This window comes from Coregonus clupeaformis, chromosome 16 (genome assembly GCF_020615455.1).
Source record: "Coregonus clupeaformis isolate EN_2021a chromosome 16, ASM2061545v1, whole genome shotgun sequence".
Taxonomy (NCBI): Eukaryota; Metazoa; Chordata; class Actinopteri; order Salmoniformes; family Salmonidae; genus Coregonus; species Coregonus clupeaformis.
In genome coordinates this window covers 51,976,998-51,991,329 of record NC_059207.1, presented here as the reverse complement: position 1 = coordinate 51,991,329, position 14,332 = coordinate 51,976,998, and the positions used below count along the sequence as shown (strand labels likewise).

Genomic DNA, 14,332 nt, shown 5'->3' with positions numbered 1-14,332 from the left:
TGGGAACCGAATGGGGACAGGCAGTCTTGAGACAGTTAGCATGACAATCAAGGCTCCAACTCGTTACCTTGCCCGTCACCCAATCGAACGTGGGATTGTGTTCCTTCAGCCAGGGGTATCCAAGGACCAGAGGAACATGGGAAGACGGCAGAATGAAGAATGAAATCATCTCCGAATGATTCCCCGACAACAGCATCTTAACCGGTTCAGTCCTCATCGTGATACGTGCCAGACTACTGCCGTTCAGAGTGGTCGCTTCAATGGCTTCCGGCAATTGCTCCTTGGAAAGCCCCAGCTGTTCCACCAACTCGGCATCAAGAAAGCTTCCATCGGCACCTGAATCGATAAAAGCGTTAATCGCTAAGCTCTGATTCCTGTTCACAAGGGTAGCCGGGAAACGGGGTCTGACAGAGGTATTGAGAGGTCGAAACTGGCTCGCTAAAAGTCCTCCCAACTTTAGCGAGCCGCGCAGTTTGACGACCGCCGGGAACAGGTGGCGAGGTAATGTCCCGAACCACCACAGTAGAGGCAACAGTTAGTCCTACGTCTGAGTTGGCGTTCCTCCTTGGTTAACCCGTGCCGCCCTACTTGCATTGGTTCCGAATCGGGAGACAGGACCTCTCCACTAATCCTGTGTGGTGGACGATGATCGACGTATTCTGGTCCAATCCCCGACCCGACTGGAACCTGAGAAGCTGATCGATTGGACGGACCCCATTGCTTCTCCTCCTTCGCTCTCGGACTCGATTATCCACCCGAATAGACAAGGCTACCAAGCTGTCCAGGTCACTAGGCTCCGGATAGGAGATCAACTCATCCTTGAGCTGCTCCGACAGACCCTGGTAAAAGGCCGCTTGCAGAGACTCTCATTCCACCCACTCTCCACAGCCAACGTCTTGAACTCGATCACGAAGTCGGCCACGCTGCGAGTTCCTTGGTGAAGCGAAAACAGGCGCCTAGCTGCGTCCCTCCCTCGGACGGAATGGTCGAAAAGCTTCCTCATCTCGGCCGTGAACCCCTGGTATGAAGCCATGCAGGGGTCTTGTCGTTCCCAAACGGCTGAAGCCCACTCCAGCGCTCGACCACGCAGCAACTCAATCACAAAGGCTATCCTAGCCTTGTCTGTGGCATAAGAGTAGGGCTGTAGATCGAACACTAACCCACACTGCATAAGGAAAGAACGGCATCTTCCCAGCTCCCCCTCATATTTATCCGGCGCCGGAACCTTGGGCTCACGGAAGGACACCGCTCCAGACGCGGCAGGCGAGATGGGTGAAACCGGTAGTGGATCCTCCACCGGAAACTTGCGCTGGTTCTGGACCTCCGTCAGACCGGTAGAAAGGTTCCGAACTGCCAACGCGATCTCCTGTAGCTCCGTGCTATGATGGCCCAACATCTTCTCCTGATGGGTAATGGCATGGCGAACAGAGTCCAGGTCCGCTGGGTTCATTACTGGCCGGATCGTTCTGTCACGAAGTTGCAAAGCCAGAACCCAGAAGCAGACCAGGACAAGGTAAGTTGAAACGAAGGTGAGTGTTTATTTACAAATTCAAGAGTGATGCTGAATAATCCAGGGAACAGAGCGGGCGGCGTTGATTAGTTGTTAGGGGTGCAGTGGTTGATCCAATCATGGCTCGGCAGCCGCCGACCACCAGGCAGAGGTTGGATGAAGGTTCGGACGAGTGACTGCAGATGGAACAAAACGGAGGTAAGTAAACAACAAACCAACAAGGTGCAAAACAACAAAACTAACGCTAAAGGCTCTAAGACTGATACTCTGGTAAACCTACTGTTCATGGCTAACGATCCGGCAGGGAATGGATGTTAGGCCAGAGCCTAAGAAGGGTGATGATCAGGACCAGGTGTGCAGATTGCTGATGGGATGCAGGTGCGGAAATCAAGAGAGCTCCCCGGAGCGTTCCAGAACCCTCGCGAAACTGGAGATCACGAGCAGAAAAACAAGTCCACAGACAGGACCTGACTCAGACTGCCGGGATCGTTACAACAGGTGGGGGTTGTGCTTACAGCCCAACACCGTGCAGGACGTTTGGCATTTGCCAGAGAACACCAAGATTGGCAAATTCGCCACTGGCGCCCTGTGCTCTTCACAGATGAAAGCAGGTTCACACTGAGCACATGTGACAGACGTGACAGAGTCTGGAGACGCCGTGGAGAACGTTCTGCTGCCTGCAACATCCTCCAGCATGACCGGTTTGGCGGTGGGTCAGTCATGGTGTGGGATGGCATTTTCTGGGGGGCCGCACAGCCCTCCATGTGCTCGCCAGAGGTAGCCTGACTGCCATTAGGTACCGAGATGAGATCCTCAGACCCCTTGTGAGACCATATGCTGGTGCGGTTGGCCCTGGGTTCCTCCTAATGCAAGACAATGCTAGACCTCATGTGGCTGGAGTGTGTCAGCAGTTCCTGCAAGAGGAAGGCATTGATGCTATGGACTGGCCCGCCTGCTCCCCAGACCTGAATCCAATTGAGCACATCTGGGACATCATATCTCGCTCCCATCCACCAACGCCACATTGCACCACAGACTGTCCAGGAGTTGGCGGATGCTTTAGTCCAGGTCTGGGAGGAGATCCCTCAGGAGACCATCCGCCACCTCATCAGGAGCATGCCCAGGCGTTGTAGGGAGGTCATACAGGCACGTGGAGGCCACACACACTACTGAGCCTCATTTTGACTTGTTTTAAGGACATTACATCAAAGTTGGATCAGCCTGTAGTGTGGTTTTCCACTTTAATTTTGAGGGTGACTCCAAATCCAGACCTCCATGGGTTGATACATTTGATTTCCATTGATAATTTTTGTGTGATTTTGTTGTCAGCACATTCAACTATGTAAAGAAAAAAGTATTTAATAATATTATTTCATTCATTCAGATCTAGGATGTGTTGTTTAAGTGTTCCCTTTATTTTTTTGAGCAGTGTATATTTACTTTATGTAACAAGTAAAAGGGGGCTGAGCAGCAACAACATAAAATTAAGGATCATAATCAAATTCCTCTGGCTATAGGAGGTGCGTGTAGACATTCACAGTGCAGTTGTCTCCACATTTAGTGTAATGACATCTGCAATGATTCATTATTTCAAACAGGAAACACACAGTAAATGTACAATATCTCAGACCCTCCTGACATTCATTCTAGTTTCCACACTATCAATGTTTTGATTTGGTTAATTTTCCCGTTCACTCCTCTCTGAGTGGGTGTTCTGAAGCGGAGACGTGAGTTGGCAGAGTGTCTGTTCGGCTGACACGTAACTGTACCCGCCAGGTATTGTGTACCACGTCCAGGTGGTGACAGGGAAGGTCCGAGGAGCTGGCACCAACTCCAACATCCACATGCTGATGCACGGCTCCAAGGGCCTGAAGAACAGCGGCAAGGTATAGTCATACATCAAGTAGCATGTCATTTTATAAAGTAGATACTTCCCTCCTTTTCTTCATTCATATTCATTAGAAGTCATAGGTGAAAGCAACATGATGTTTGTCTGTATAATGATTGTACCCAGTCTCTTCCACAGATCTTCCTGCAGGGGGGTAAGTTTGAGCGTGGACTGACAGACATCTTTAACGTGGAGATATCTGCCCTCCTCAGCCCCCTCAGCCGAGTCACCATCGGACACGACAATGGAGGCGTCAACGCTGGCTGGTACTGCGAGAAGGTACGAGTACACACATACACACACACATACACAAACACACACACACACACACACACAATAATACAAATGAATTACTTCCTTACATGTTTAACATCCCAATCTATTTCCAGTAAACATATGGCAGTGAGTCTCGTGTGTGTGTCTATGTTCCAGATAGTGGTGTTCTGCCCGTTCACAGGGATCGAGCAGACCTTCCCATGCAGTAAATGGCTGGATGAGGATGAAGGAGATGGACTGATAGAGAGAGAGCTCTATGAGATGGTCTCACTAAGGCAGAGGAAACAGAAGAGTAAGCAACATTATTTGAATTCTCATTACATCTTGGATGTGATATCTGTAATACTCTCGCCTAGCTATTCTTAAACCTTTTATCCCGTTCCATGTGTAATAGATTGAAAAAAGCTGCTTATGGTACTGTATGTCTTGGAGAAATGTGAGAAGGGTGCTCCAGGGCCGCAAATATACAGAGTTCCATTTCCATTCTCATATCAGTGGAATGTAAATATCTTTTAACTTTTGTTTCTAACATGGAAACCGTTAAAATCCTGAATCTCAAACTGAGTTAGCTAAACAAATTCTATATAATCTGTATCTGTGGTTTGGGGTGTTTTTACAGAGTATGTGTCTGTTGAATGTGGAGGATAATTCTCAGTTTGTCTGGTCCCCTTCAGAGCAGCCCTGGTCTCTATGGATCTGGACGTCAGATCTGCCTGGCGCAGGAACAGACGCATCCGTTTACTTCCAGATCTATGGGGAGAAGGGCAAGTCAGACGAGATGAGACTGGACAACAAAGCAGACAACTTTGAACAAGGCCAGCTGGATAAGTTCATGGTGTGTATGATGTATTTAGGATAGATGGATGGACTGACAGACGGATGGACTAAAAAGAAAGACAGACGGACAGAAGGGCAGGCAGGCAGAAAGACAGACAGACAGACAGACAGAAAGAAGGGCAGGCAGAAAGACAGACAGACAGATTAATTACTGTGCAATGATGGATGTGTACTGTTCTTATTATTCAACACAGGTTGAGCTACCTGACTTGGGGAAGCTTACTAAATTTCGCATTTGGCATGAAAAGAGAAGCCCTTTTGCAGGTTGGCATTTGAGCAAGGTGAGCAAATGAAAACATAAAGAAAAAAAATCCACAAATAAGGTTCAGATTCTCTATCTGTGTCACAAATTCCCCATATAATGCGCTACATTTGGCAAGAGCACATGTGATAAGATATTTGCCCTCTTGACTGTCTTGGTGTTTCTGCAGGCATCTCTGATGAAGACTTTGACGAAGGAGAAGTTTAAGTTCCCCTGTGAGCGCTGGCTGGATACTAACGAGGATGACAACGAGCTAGTTCGAGAGCTGCCTGCCACTGGAGACCTGATTGCTGAACCCCTGCCCTGTAAGTTCACAAAGGATAATCTACTGCATTGTTTCACCCTATGCAAACATACTAGCATTGTTAAGTGAATGTTGTTGTGTTGTTGTAGTGATAAAGTACCGTGTGACCGTGTGCACGGGGAAGTTTGGCGGCAGCGGGACAGATGCCACTGTCTTCCTCAATCTGATTGGTGACCTGGGGGACACAGGCGAACGTACGCTGGTCAACTGCAAAAACAACGTCAACAAGTTTGAGAAAGGCAACGTGAGTCCAGGAGACCCACGCTAGGCCTCATGGAACATATCTAAGGACTGCACTATAGGCTGTTTACTCAAATGATAAATTAACAGGATTTTCCACATACCTTAGCTGTAATTGATTCACCAAGACAGTTTACATAAATGTCTTCCTCATAGATCTCTCTCTCTTTCTCTCTCTCTCTCTCTCTCTGATTCAGATGGATGAGTTCATTATTGAGGCGGTGTCAATCGGGCAGGTGCGGCGAGTTCGTATCGGGCATGACGGGCGGGGTGGAGGTTGTGGCTGGTACTTGGAGAAAGTGATGGTCAGGGAAGAGGGACAGGCTGAGTCTCAGGTTGTAGAGTTCCCCTGCGGCAGGTGAGACATGGGACAGGAAGTGTGTGGAACTGATGATTTAGGGACAGCCAGGTATCTCCTAGGACAGGTATGGAATGTGTGTAACATGTATGACCTTGGGGAAGATAATCGAATAGGTGCCAGGTGATCAGAGAGTAGGGTCAGGCTGAGATAACAGCAGGTCATTTGAGTTAAGACGGTCATGTTTTCCCTGACCATCTCAGGTGGCTAGATCGGAATGAGGACGACGGGCAGATTGTTCGGGAGTTAGTTCCATTTTCAGACGGACAGCGTCTTTACAGTAAGTGTTTGTGGGAAAATATATTTATATTTTAGTCATTTAGCAGACGCTTTTATCCAGAGCGACTTCCAGTAGTGAGTGCATACACTTTCATACTTTTTTGTACTGGTCCCCCGTGGGAATCGGACCAACAACCCTGCCGTTGCAAGCGCCATGCTCTACCAACTGAGGCACACGGGAGCTGTCAACTCACTGAGAAGTTTGTTGAAGTTGTTGTACGGAGACTACACTTAATTGAATTATACTGTATTTACTATATTTTTTTCACTGCCACATGAGTGAATAAACACACCTGAACTACAACTTGTATTTGTGCCTTTCAGATGTGAGCTATCATGTGTCGGTGAAGACAGGCAGCGTCAGTGGAGGCAGCTCGAACTCCACAGTTTTTGTGAAGCTGTACGGGGAGAAGGGAGACACCAGTAAGATGATGCTGGTTGTCTCTGACAACAACCTTCGCAACTACTTTGAGGTGGGCCGGGTGGATGTGTTCACAGTGGAGACGTTTGACATTGGACAGGTACAGTAGCAGTAGAATTATTGGTTTTAGTGTTAGGGTTAGAGGCTACTAGGGTTGGACGGTATCCAGATTTACTGTTTCTGTACCATACTGGGGTATACGGTATTAACGAATGTGCACACAAGGGGCGCTACCCCCCAAAAAAAGGAAACAGGGATCTTGATCCAGGAGGGGATTGAATATCTCTGCTGGAACCAAGAAGCTTGATCTTGACATCTAGCCACTTACAGTGAAGGAAAAAAGTATTTGATCCCCTGCTGATTTTGTACGTTTGCCCACTGACAAAGAAATGATCAGCCTATAATTTTAATGGTAGGTTTATTTGAACAGTGAGAGACGGAATAACAACAAAAAAATCCAGAAAAACGCATGTCAAAAATGTTTTTTAATGAGGGAAATAAGTATTTGACCCCCTCTCAATCAGAAAGATTTCTGGCTCCCAGGTGTCTTTTATACAGGTAACGAGCTGAGATTAGGAGCACACTCTTAAAGGGAGTGCTCCTAATCTCAGTTTGTTACCTGTATAAAAGACACCTGTCCACAGAAGCAATCAATCAATCAGATTCCAAACTCTCCACCATGGCCAAGACCAAAGAGCTCTCCAAGGATGTCAGGGACAAGAATGTAGACCTACACAAGGCTGGAATGGGCTACAAGACCATCGCCAAGCAGCTTGGTGAGAAGGTGACAGACATGTGCTTTCTTGGCAAGAAAGCACATATACATGCCCGTCTGAGGTTTGCCAATGAACATCTGAATGATTCAGAGGAGAACTGGGTGAAAGTGTTGTGGTCAGATGAGACCAAAATCGAGCTCTTTGGCATCAACTCAACTTGCCGTGTTTGAAGGAGGAGGAATGCTGCCTATGACCCCAAGAACACCATCGCCACCGTCAAACATGGAGGTGGAAACATAATGCTTTGGGGGTGTTTTTCTGCTAAGGGGACAGGACAACTTCACCGCATCAAAGGGACGATGGACGGGGCCATGTACCGTTAAATCTTGGGTGAGAACCTCCTTCCCTCAGCCAGGGCATTGAAAATGGGTTGTGGGTGGGTATTCCAGCATGACAATGACCCAAAACACACGGCCAAGGCAACAAAGGAGTGGCTCAAGAAGAAGCACATTAAGGTCCTGCAGTGGCCTAGCCAGTCTCCAGACCTTAATCCCATAGAAAATCTGTGGAGGGAGCTGAAGGTTCGAGTTGCCAAACGTCAGCCTCGAAACCTTAATGACTTGGAGAAGATCTGAAAAGAGGAGTGGGACAAAATCCCTCCTGAGATGTGTACAAACCTGGTGGCCAACTACAAGAAACGTCTGACCTCTGTGGTGATTGCCAACAAGGGTTTTGCCACCAAGTACTAAGTCATGTTTTGCAGAGGGGTCAAATACTTATTTCCCTCATTAAAATGCAAATCAATTTATAACATTTTTGACATGCGTTTTTCTGGATTATTTTGTTGTTATTCTGTCTCTCACTGTTCAAATAAACCTACCATTACAATTATAGACTGATAATTTCTTTGTCAGTGGGCAAACTTACAAAATCAGCAGGGGATCAAATACTTTTTTCCCTCACTGTAGCTAGCAAGTTAGCAAACCAAATGCATAGCTGGAGCCCTGAGCTAGATATCATTTATTTAGATGATTTTTTTGTACAATTTAAAGGTATTGAAAAAATACGATATAAACGGAATATCGCCCAAGCCTAGAGGCGATGTCTTTATTTCTGCCGAAGTGTAATCTCTCAAAAATGAAAGATGTATGTACACAAGCATTGTATACCTTATTCATACAAAGCTGAATCCTTGAGATACATGCACATAAGTCAGACTTTCATTTAAATTATGCATTCATGTTGACCCGAGATTCGTACAAAATTGAATATTTGGTGAATATGAGTAGAAAAAAATACAATAAAAAATGTGTACACCAGATCAACCGTCTGATGATTGGCCACAACAACGAGGGGATGAATGCTGGTTGGTTCCTGGACAGTGTCCAGATCATTGTGCCGTCCAATGGGAGTCAGTACATGTTCCCCAGCCACCGCTGGCTCTGTAAGGACGAGGCAGATGGCAAGACCGAGGTGGAGATCTACCCTAGCGAGATCCTGGACATTAAACAATGTAAACACACCTATTACAATACACCCTTATACACACTTATACACACCCATATAATTATAAACAGACACACACCTATAGATGTTTCCTGCTTTATTGTTTAATATACTGTACAGGGAATCCAATCAATCTCAAAGGCTATCCACACAGATATTGTAAATTGAACTAACTTGAATCCGAAGATTTTGATTGGGGAGCATAGAGGCTATACTGTATATATTTGTTGTGTTCTTCTGTAATACCATTATGTTTGTTTAATCTTGTCTTGCAGTGATGAACTATGAGATAACAGTTGTGACGGGTGATGTGAGCTTTGCTGGAACCAACGCTAATGTTTTCATCCAGATCTACGGTGATAAGGGCAAGACAGAGGTCATCACTCTGGCCAGCAGGTCCAACAACTATGAGAGAGCAACTACTGAGATATTCAAGGTCATTATTGTCATATTTCATGTCAAGCCTTTTTTTCTGAGAATCTATGTTGCTTGAGACATACTGACATTATTAAATAGCATACAGTAGTGTTATAGACACAGTAATATTAGAAACGGGTAAGTAAATTGTTTGAAAATATGAAAAGATAACACCTATGAAGTGTGTGTCTTCACTGGAGATAGTATTAAATATTACAGTCTGATAGGGATGAGGGTACACTCTTAGAAATAAGGGTACGGTATTGTTCCCTGGGGTACAAAAAGTAAAAAATACACACATTGTACCTTCAGAGGTACACATATGATCTAGGGCTGGGAATTGCCAGGGACCTCACGATACAACATTATCATGATACTTATAGTGCCTTGCAAAAGTATTCATCCCCCTTGGCGTTTTTCCTATTTTGTTGCATTACAACCTGTAATTTAAATGGATTTTTATTTGGATTTCATGTAATGGACATACACAAAATAGTCAAAATTGGTGAAGTCACATGATCTCAGGATATATACAGTGAGGGAAAAAAGTATTTGATCCCCTGCTGATTTTGTACGTTTGCCCACTGACAAAGAAATTATCAGTCTATAATTTTAATGGTAGGTTTATTTGAACAGTGAGAGACAGAATAACAACAACAAAATCCAGAAAAACGCATGTCAAAAATGTTATAAATTGATTTGCATTTTAATGAGGGAAATAAGTATTTGACCCCCTCTCAATCAGAAAGATTTCTGGCTCCCAGGTGTCTTTTATACAGGTAACGAGCTGAGATTAGGAGCACACTCTTAAAGGGAGTGCTCCTAATCTCAGTTTGTTACCTGTATAAAAGACACCTTTCCACAGAAGCAATCAATCAATCAGATTCCAAACTCTCCACCATGGCCAAGACCAAAGAGCTCTCCAAGGATGTCAGGGACAAGATTGTAGACCTATACAAGGCTGGAATGGGCTACAAGACCATCGCCAAGCAGCTTGGTGAGAAGGTGACAACAGTTGGTGTGATTATTCGCAAATGGAAGAAACACAAAATAACTGTCAATCTTCCTCGGCCTGGGGCTCCATGCAAGATCTCACCTCGTGGAGTTGCAATGATCATGAGAACGGTGAGGAATCAGCCCAGAACTACACGGGAGGATCTTGCAAAAGATCTCAAGGAGGCTGGGACCATAGTCACCAAGAAAACAATTGGTAACACACTACGCCGTGAAGGACTGAAATCCTGCAGCGCCCGCAAGGTCCCCCTGCTCAAGAAAGCACATATACAGGCCCGTCTGAAGTTTGCCAATGAACATCTGAATGATTCAGAGGAGAACTGGGTGAAAGTGTTGTGGTCAGATGAGACCAAAATCGAGCTCTTTGGCATCAACTCAACTCGCCGTGTTTGGAGGAGGAGGAATGCTGCCTATGACCCCAAGAACACCATCCCCACCATCAAACATGGAGGTGGAAACATTATGCTTTGGGGGTGTTTTTCTACTAAGGGGACAGGACAACTTCACCGCATCAAAAGGACGATGGACGGCGCCATGTACCGTCAAATCTTGGGTGAGAACCTCCTTCCCTCAGCCAGGGCATTGAAAATGGGTCGTGGATGGGTATTCCAGCATGACAATGACCCAAAACACACGGCCAAGGCAACAAAGGAGTGGCTCAAGAAGAAGCACATTAAGGTCCTGCAGTGGCCTAGCCAGTCTCCAGACCTTAATCCCATAGAAAATCTGTGGAGGGAGCTGAAGGTTCGAGTTGCCAAACGTCAGCCCCGAAACCTTAATGACTTGGAGAAGATCTGCAAAGAGGAGTGGGACAAAATCCCTCCTGAGATGTGTGCAAACCTGGTGGCCAACTACAAGAAACGTCTGACCTCTGTGATTGCCAACAAGGGTTTTGCCACCAAGTACTAAGTCATGTTTTGCAGAGGGGTCAAATACTTATTTCCCTCATTAAAATGCAAATCAATTTATAACATTTTTGACATGCGTTTTTCTGGATTTTGTTGTTGTTATTCTGTCTCTCACTGTTCAAATAAACCTACTATTAAAATTATAGACTGATCATTTATTTGTCAGTGGGCAAACGTACAAAATCAGCAGGGGATCAAATACTTTTTTCCCTCACTGTACACCTGTTCTGAAAGGCCCCAGAGTCTGCAACACCACTAAGCAAGGGGCACCACCAAGCAAGCTGTAAGGTTCTGTATTTTTTTTCTTAGTTCACCTTGTGTTCTTGTACGTAGCCCTGTTTCTTTGTGTTCTTGAATGTAGCCCTGTCTTTAATTTTTGTTAATTGATTTCACCTGTGTTAGTTACTCACCTGGTCTCATCAGCTCCTTATTTAGTTCAGTTCTTTCTGTTTGTGCCTTGTGAGGTACTGTTAGTTTTTTGTGAGGTACTCTACTAAGCCTTTTCCTAGCTCGTTAGTGAGAACCAGTTTTAGCCTTCAGTCCTAGTTTTTTTCACCTGCCTGTTTGCCTACCTGTGTATGACCATTGCCTGCCTGTGACCACGATTCCTGCCTTCTGCGAAGGCATAATAAACACCTGCCGCGCTCTGCGCGTGAATCTACACCTTTTTCTCACTGAGTATTCATTACAGAATATCAGCGGAGTTACAGTGGCACCTAACCCGGCAAGAGTAGCGTATGGAGGTAATCGGCCATCTTCTCCGCCAGCCTATCCCTACTCCTCCGATGCCAGGTATCGTAACCCATAGCCCTCCTTCATTCATATCCATGCCTGGAAAATATGAAGGTTCACCTGGGAAATGTCAGGGATTTCTGACGCAATGCAGCAAATACATTGAGCACAACCCCACTAACTTCGCCACCGACAAGAGCAGGGAGGATTTTGTTATGTCTCTACTCACAGGCAAAGCCCTGGATTGGGCCACCGCCATATGAACTGCTAACAGCACAGAACTCGGATCCAAGACCGATTTCCACACCCTCTTCAAAGAGGTATTCGATCACTCTCCTTCCGGTCGTCCTATAGGGGACCTCCTCATAGATCTTCAACAAGGACGCAATTCAGCTGCCGAGTATGCCCTCGAGTTCCCCACCATGGCTGCAGGGAGTGGATGGAGTGAGGCTGCTTTACTTACCGTCTACTGAAGATGGCTCAACAGGGAACTTCAGGCGGAGCTGGCCTGTAGAGGTGACCTTCAGGATTTAAATCAATACATTCGTATGTCCATCTCCATCGACCACCTCATCGCCGACCACCGAAGAACTCTGCCACCCAGGAACCCGAAACCTTCTCTTTCCATGATTCCGTAATCCCGTCCGAGTCTTCCAGAGCCCATGCAGTTGGGTCATGCTCCTCTCCTGTGTATCGAACGTCAAAGGTGGATACAAGAAGGGCTCTGCCTATACTGTGGAGGGAAAGATCATCTACTCAGCCATTGCCCTGTTCGCCCCCCCACGGATAGATGAGAAGGGTCCCTCCGCTGCCATGCAGGTAGGCGGGTCCGTATTTCTAAATATCTCCCAGAAGCAATTCTCCATCCCAGTATTGATAACCGTGAATGGGGTTACGAAGTACGTAGAGGGCTTGATAGATTTGGGAGCAGCAGGTAGTTTTATCGATCACCAGCTAGTACAAGAGCTTGACATTGATCTTACACTTGTCACCCCTCCCTTAAGGATTAACACCCTGGACGGGCAGCCATTGGGCACAGGCTTCATTACGCACCTGACACAGTGTGTTACCCTCCAGATTGGAGTCTTCCACACCGAAACCATTCAACTCATGGAACTCTCATCCCCCAAACAGCAACTCATCCTCGGACACCCCTGGCTTTGTCGTCACGACCCTGCCATCTCGTGGCAACAAGGTAAACCACTGTCCTGGTCTTCTACCTGCTTCACCAGTTGTCTCAGCCTACCTTGCAGAGCCACCACCATTGAGGACTCTGCCTCTGCAGTGCCACCCACCATACCATCTGAATACGCCCAGTACAGCAATGTCTTCAGCAAAATCAAGGCCTCCACTCTGCCACCACATCACCCAGGGGACTCTGCTATTGATTTACTCCCTGGAGTGTCCCCACCGAATGGCCGTGTTTACCCCCTATCTATCCCGGAAATTGAGGCAATGGAGAACTACATTGATGAAGCACTCGAAAACGGTTTCATTCGTCCTTCTTCTTCCCCGGCTGCGTCCAGCTTCTTCTTCGTTGGAAAAAAGGACGGTGGTCTTCGTCCATGTATTGATTGCCGTTCCCTGAATGACGTTATGGTCAAGAATCGTTTCCCTCTTCCTCTGATCCCAGCGACCCTTGAACAAGTGGGCCATGCCAACATCTATACAAAACTTGACCTGTGGAGTGCTTATAACCTTGTCCGTATACGTGAAGGTGACGAATGGAAGATGGCCTTTATCACCGCACAAGGGCACTATGAATACCTGGTCATGCCCTACGGCCTTAATAATGCCCCGCCATCTTCCAGTCCTTTATGAACGAGGTTTTCCAGGATATGATCAACCGCTTTTTCATCATCTACATTGATGACATCCTGATTTACTCCCACTCCCTGAAGGAACACATACAGCATGTACAAAGGGTTCTTCAACGGCTCCTTGACCATAACCTTTATGTGAAGACTGAAAAGAGCACCTTCCATGTAACCTCAGTAAACTTCCAAGGTTTCATACTGACACCTGGAGGGGTCAGCATGGATGAGAACAAAGTAATCGCCGTCAGTAACTGGCCCAAACCCACCACCGTTAAGGAACTCCAACGTTTCATTGGGTTCTCCAACTTCTATCGCCGGTTCATTCGGAACTTCAGTTCTACTGCCGCTCCCCTCACTGCCCTTACCAGCCAAAAGACCCGGACCCTTCAATGTACTGATACCGCACTGACTGCTTTCAACACCTTCAAACGCCTCTTCACCTCAGCTCCTGTCCTTCGCCAACCTGATCCGACCCTTCCTTTCACCCTGGAGGTGGATGCCGCCGAAGTAGGAGTAGGAGCCATACTCGCTCAGCGGGTGGGAACACCTCCAAAATCACATCCTTGTGCCTTCTTCTCCAGGAAGTTATCCCCCGCTGAGAGGAATTACGATGTGTAGAACAGAGAACTCCTCGCCATCAAGCTGGCCCTCGAGGTGTGGCGCCACTGGTTGGAGGGTGCACAACATCCCTTTCTCGTCCTAAAAGATCATCGTAATCTGGAATATATCAGAGGGGCCAAGAGGTTAAACTCCAGACAAGCCCGCTGAGCTCTCTTCTTCACACGCTTCCATTTTCATGTTACTTACATCCCTGGAAAGAAAAACATAAAAGCTGATGCTCTCTCCC

The 14,332-nt window shown here is 46.6% G+C and overlaps 1 protein-coding gene across 1 annotated transcript in view; it reads left to right on the top strand.

The window, feature by feature from the left end:
- The window catches only part of LOC121584004 (lipoxygenase homology domain-containing protein 1-like), a 70,517-nt gene that overhangs the window by 24,875 nt on the left and 31,310 nt on the right, over positions 1–14,332 (top strand). The window contains exons 8-19 of the mRNA XM_041899839.2: positions 3,287–3,396; positions 3,537–3,677; positions 3,831–3,966; positions 4,349–4,509; positions 4,706–4,792; positions 4,943–5,078; positions 5,167–5,321; positions 5,515–5,675; positions 5,879–5,955; positions 6,279–6,475; positions 8,412–8,604; positions 8,873–9,033. Coding sequence (XP_041755773.2) covers positions 3,287–3,396; positions 3,537–3,677; positions 3,831–3,966; positions 4,349–4,509; positions 4,706–4,792; positions 4,943–5,078; positions 5,167–5,321; positions 5,515–5,675; positions 5,879–5,955; positions 6,279–6,475; positions 8,412–8,604; positions 8,873–9,033 — 1,715 coding nt within the window. The remainder of the gene's footprint in view (positions 1–3,286; positions 3,397–3,536; positions 3,678–3,830; positions 3,967–4,348; positions 4,510–4,705; positions 4,793–4,942; positions 5,079–5,166; positions 5,322–5,514; positions 5,676–5,878; positions 5,956–6,278; positions 6,476–8,411; positions 8,605–8,872; positions 9,034–14,332) is intronic.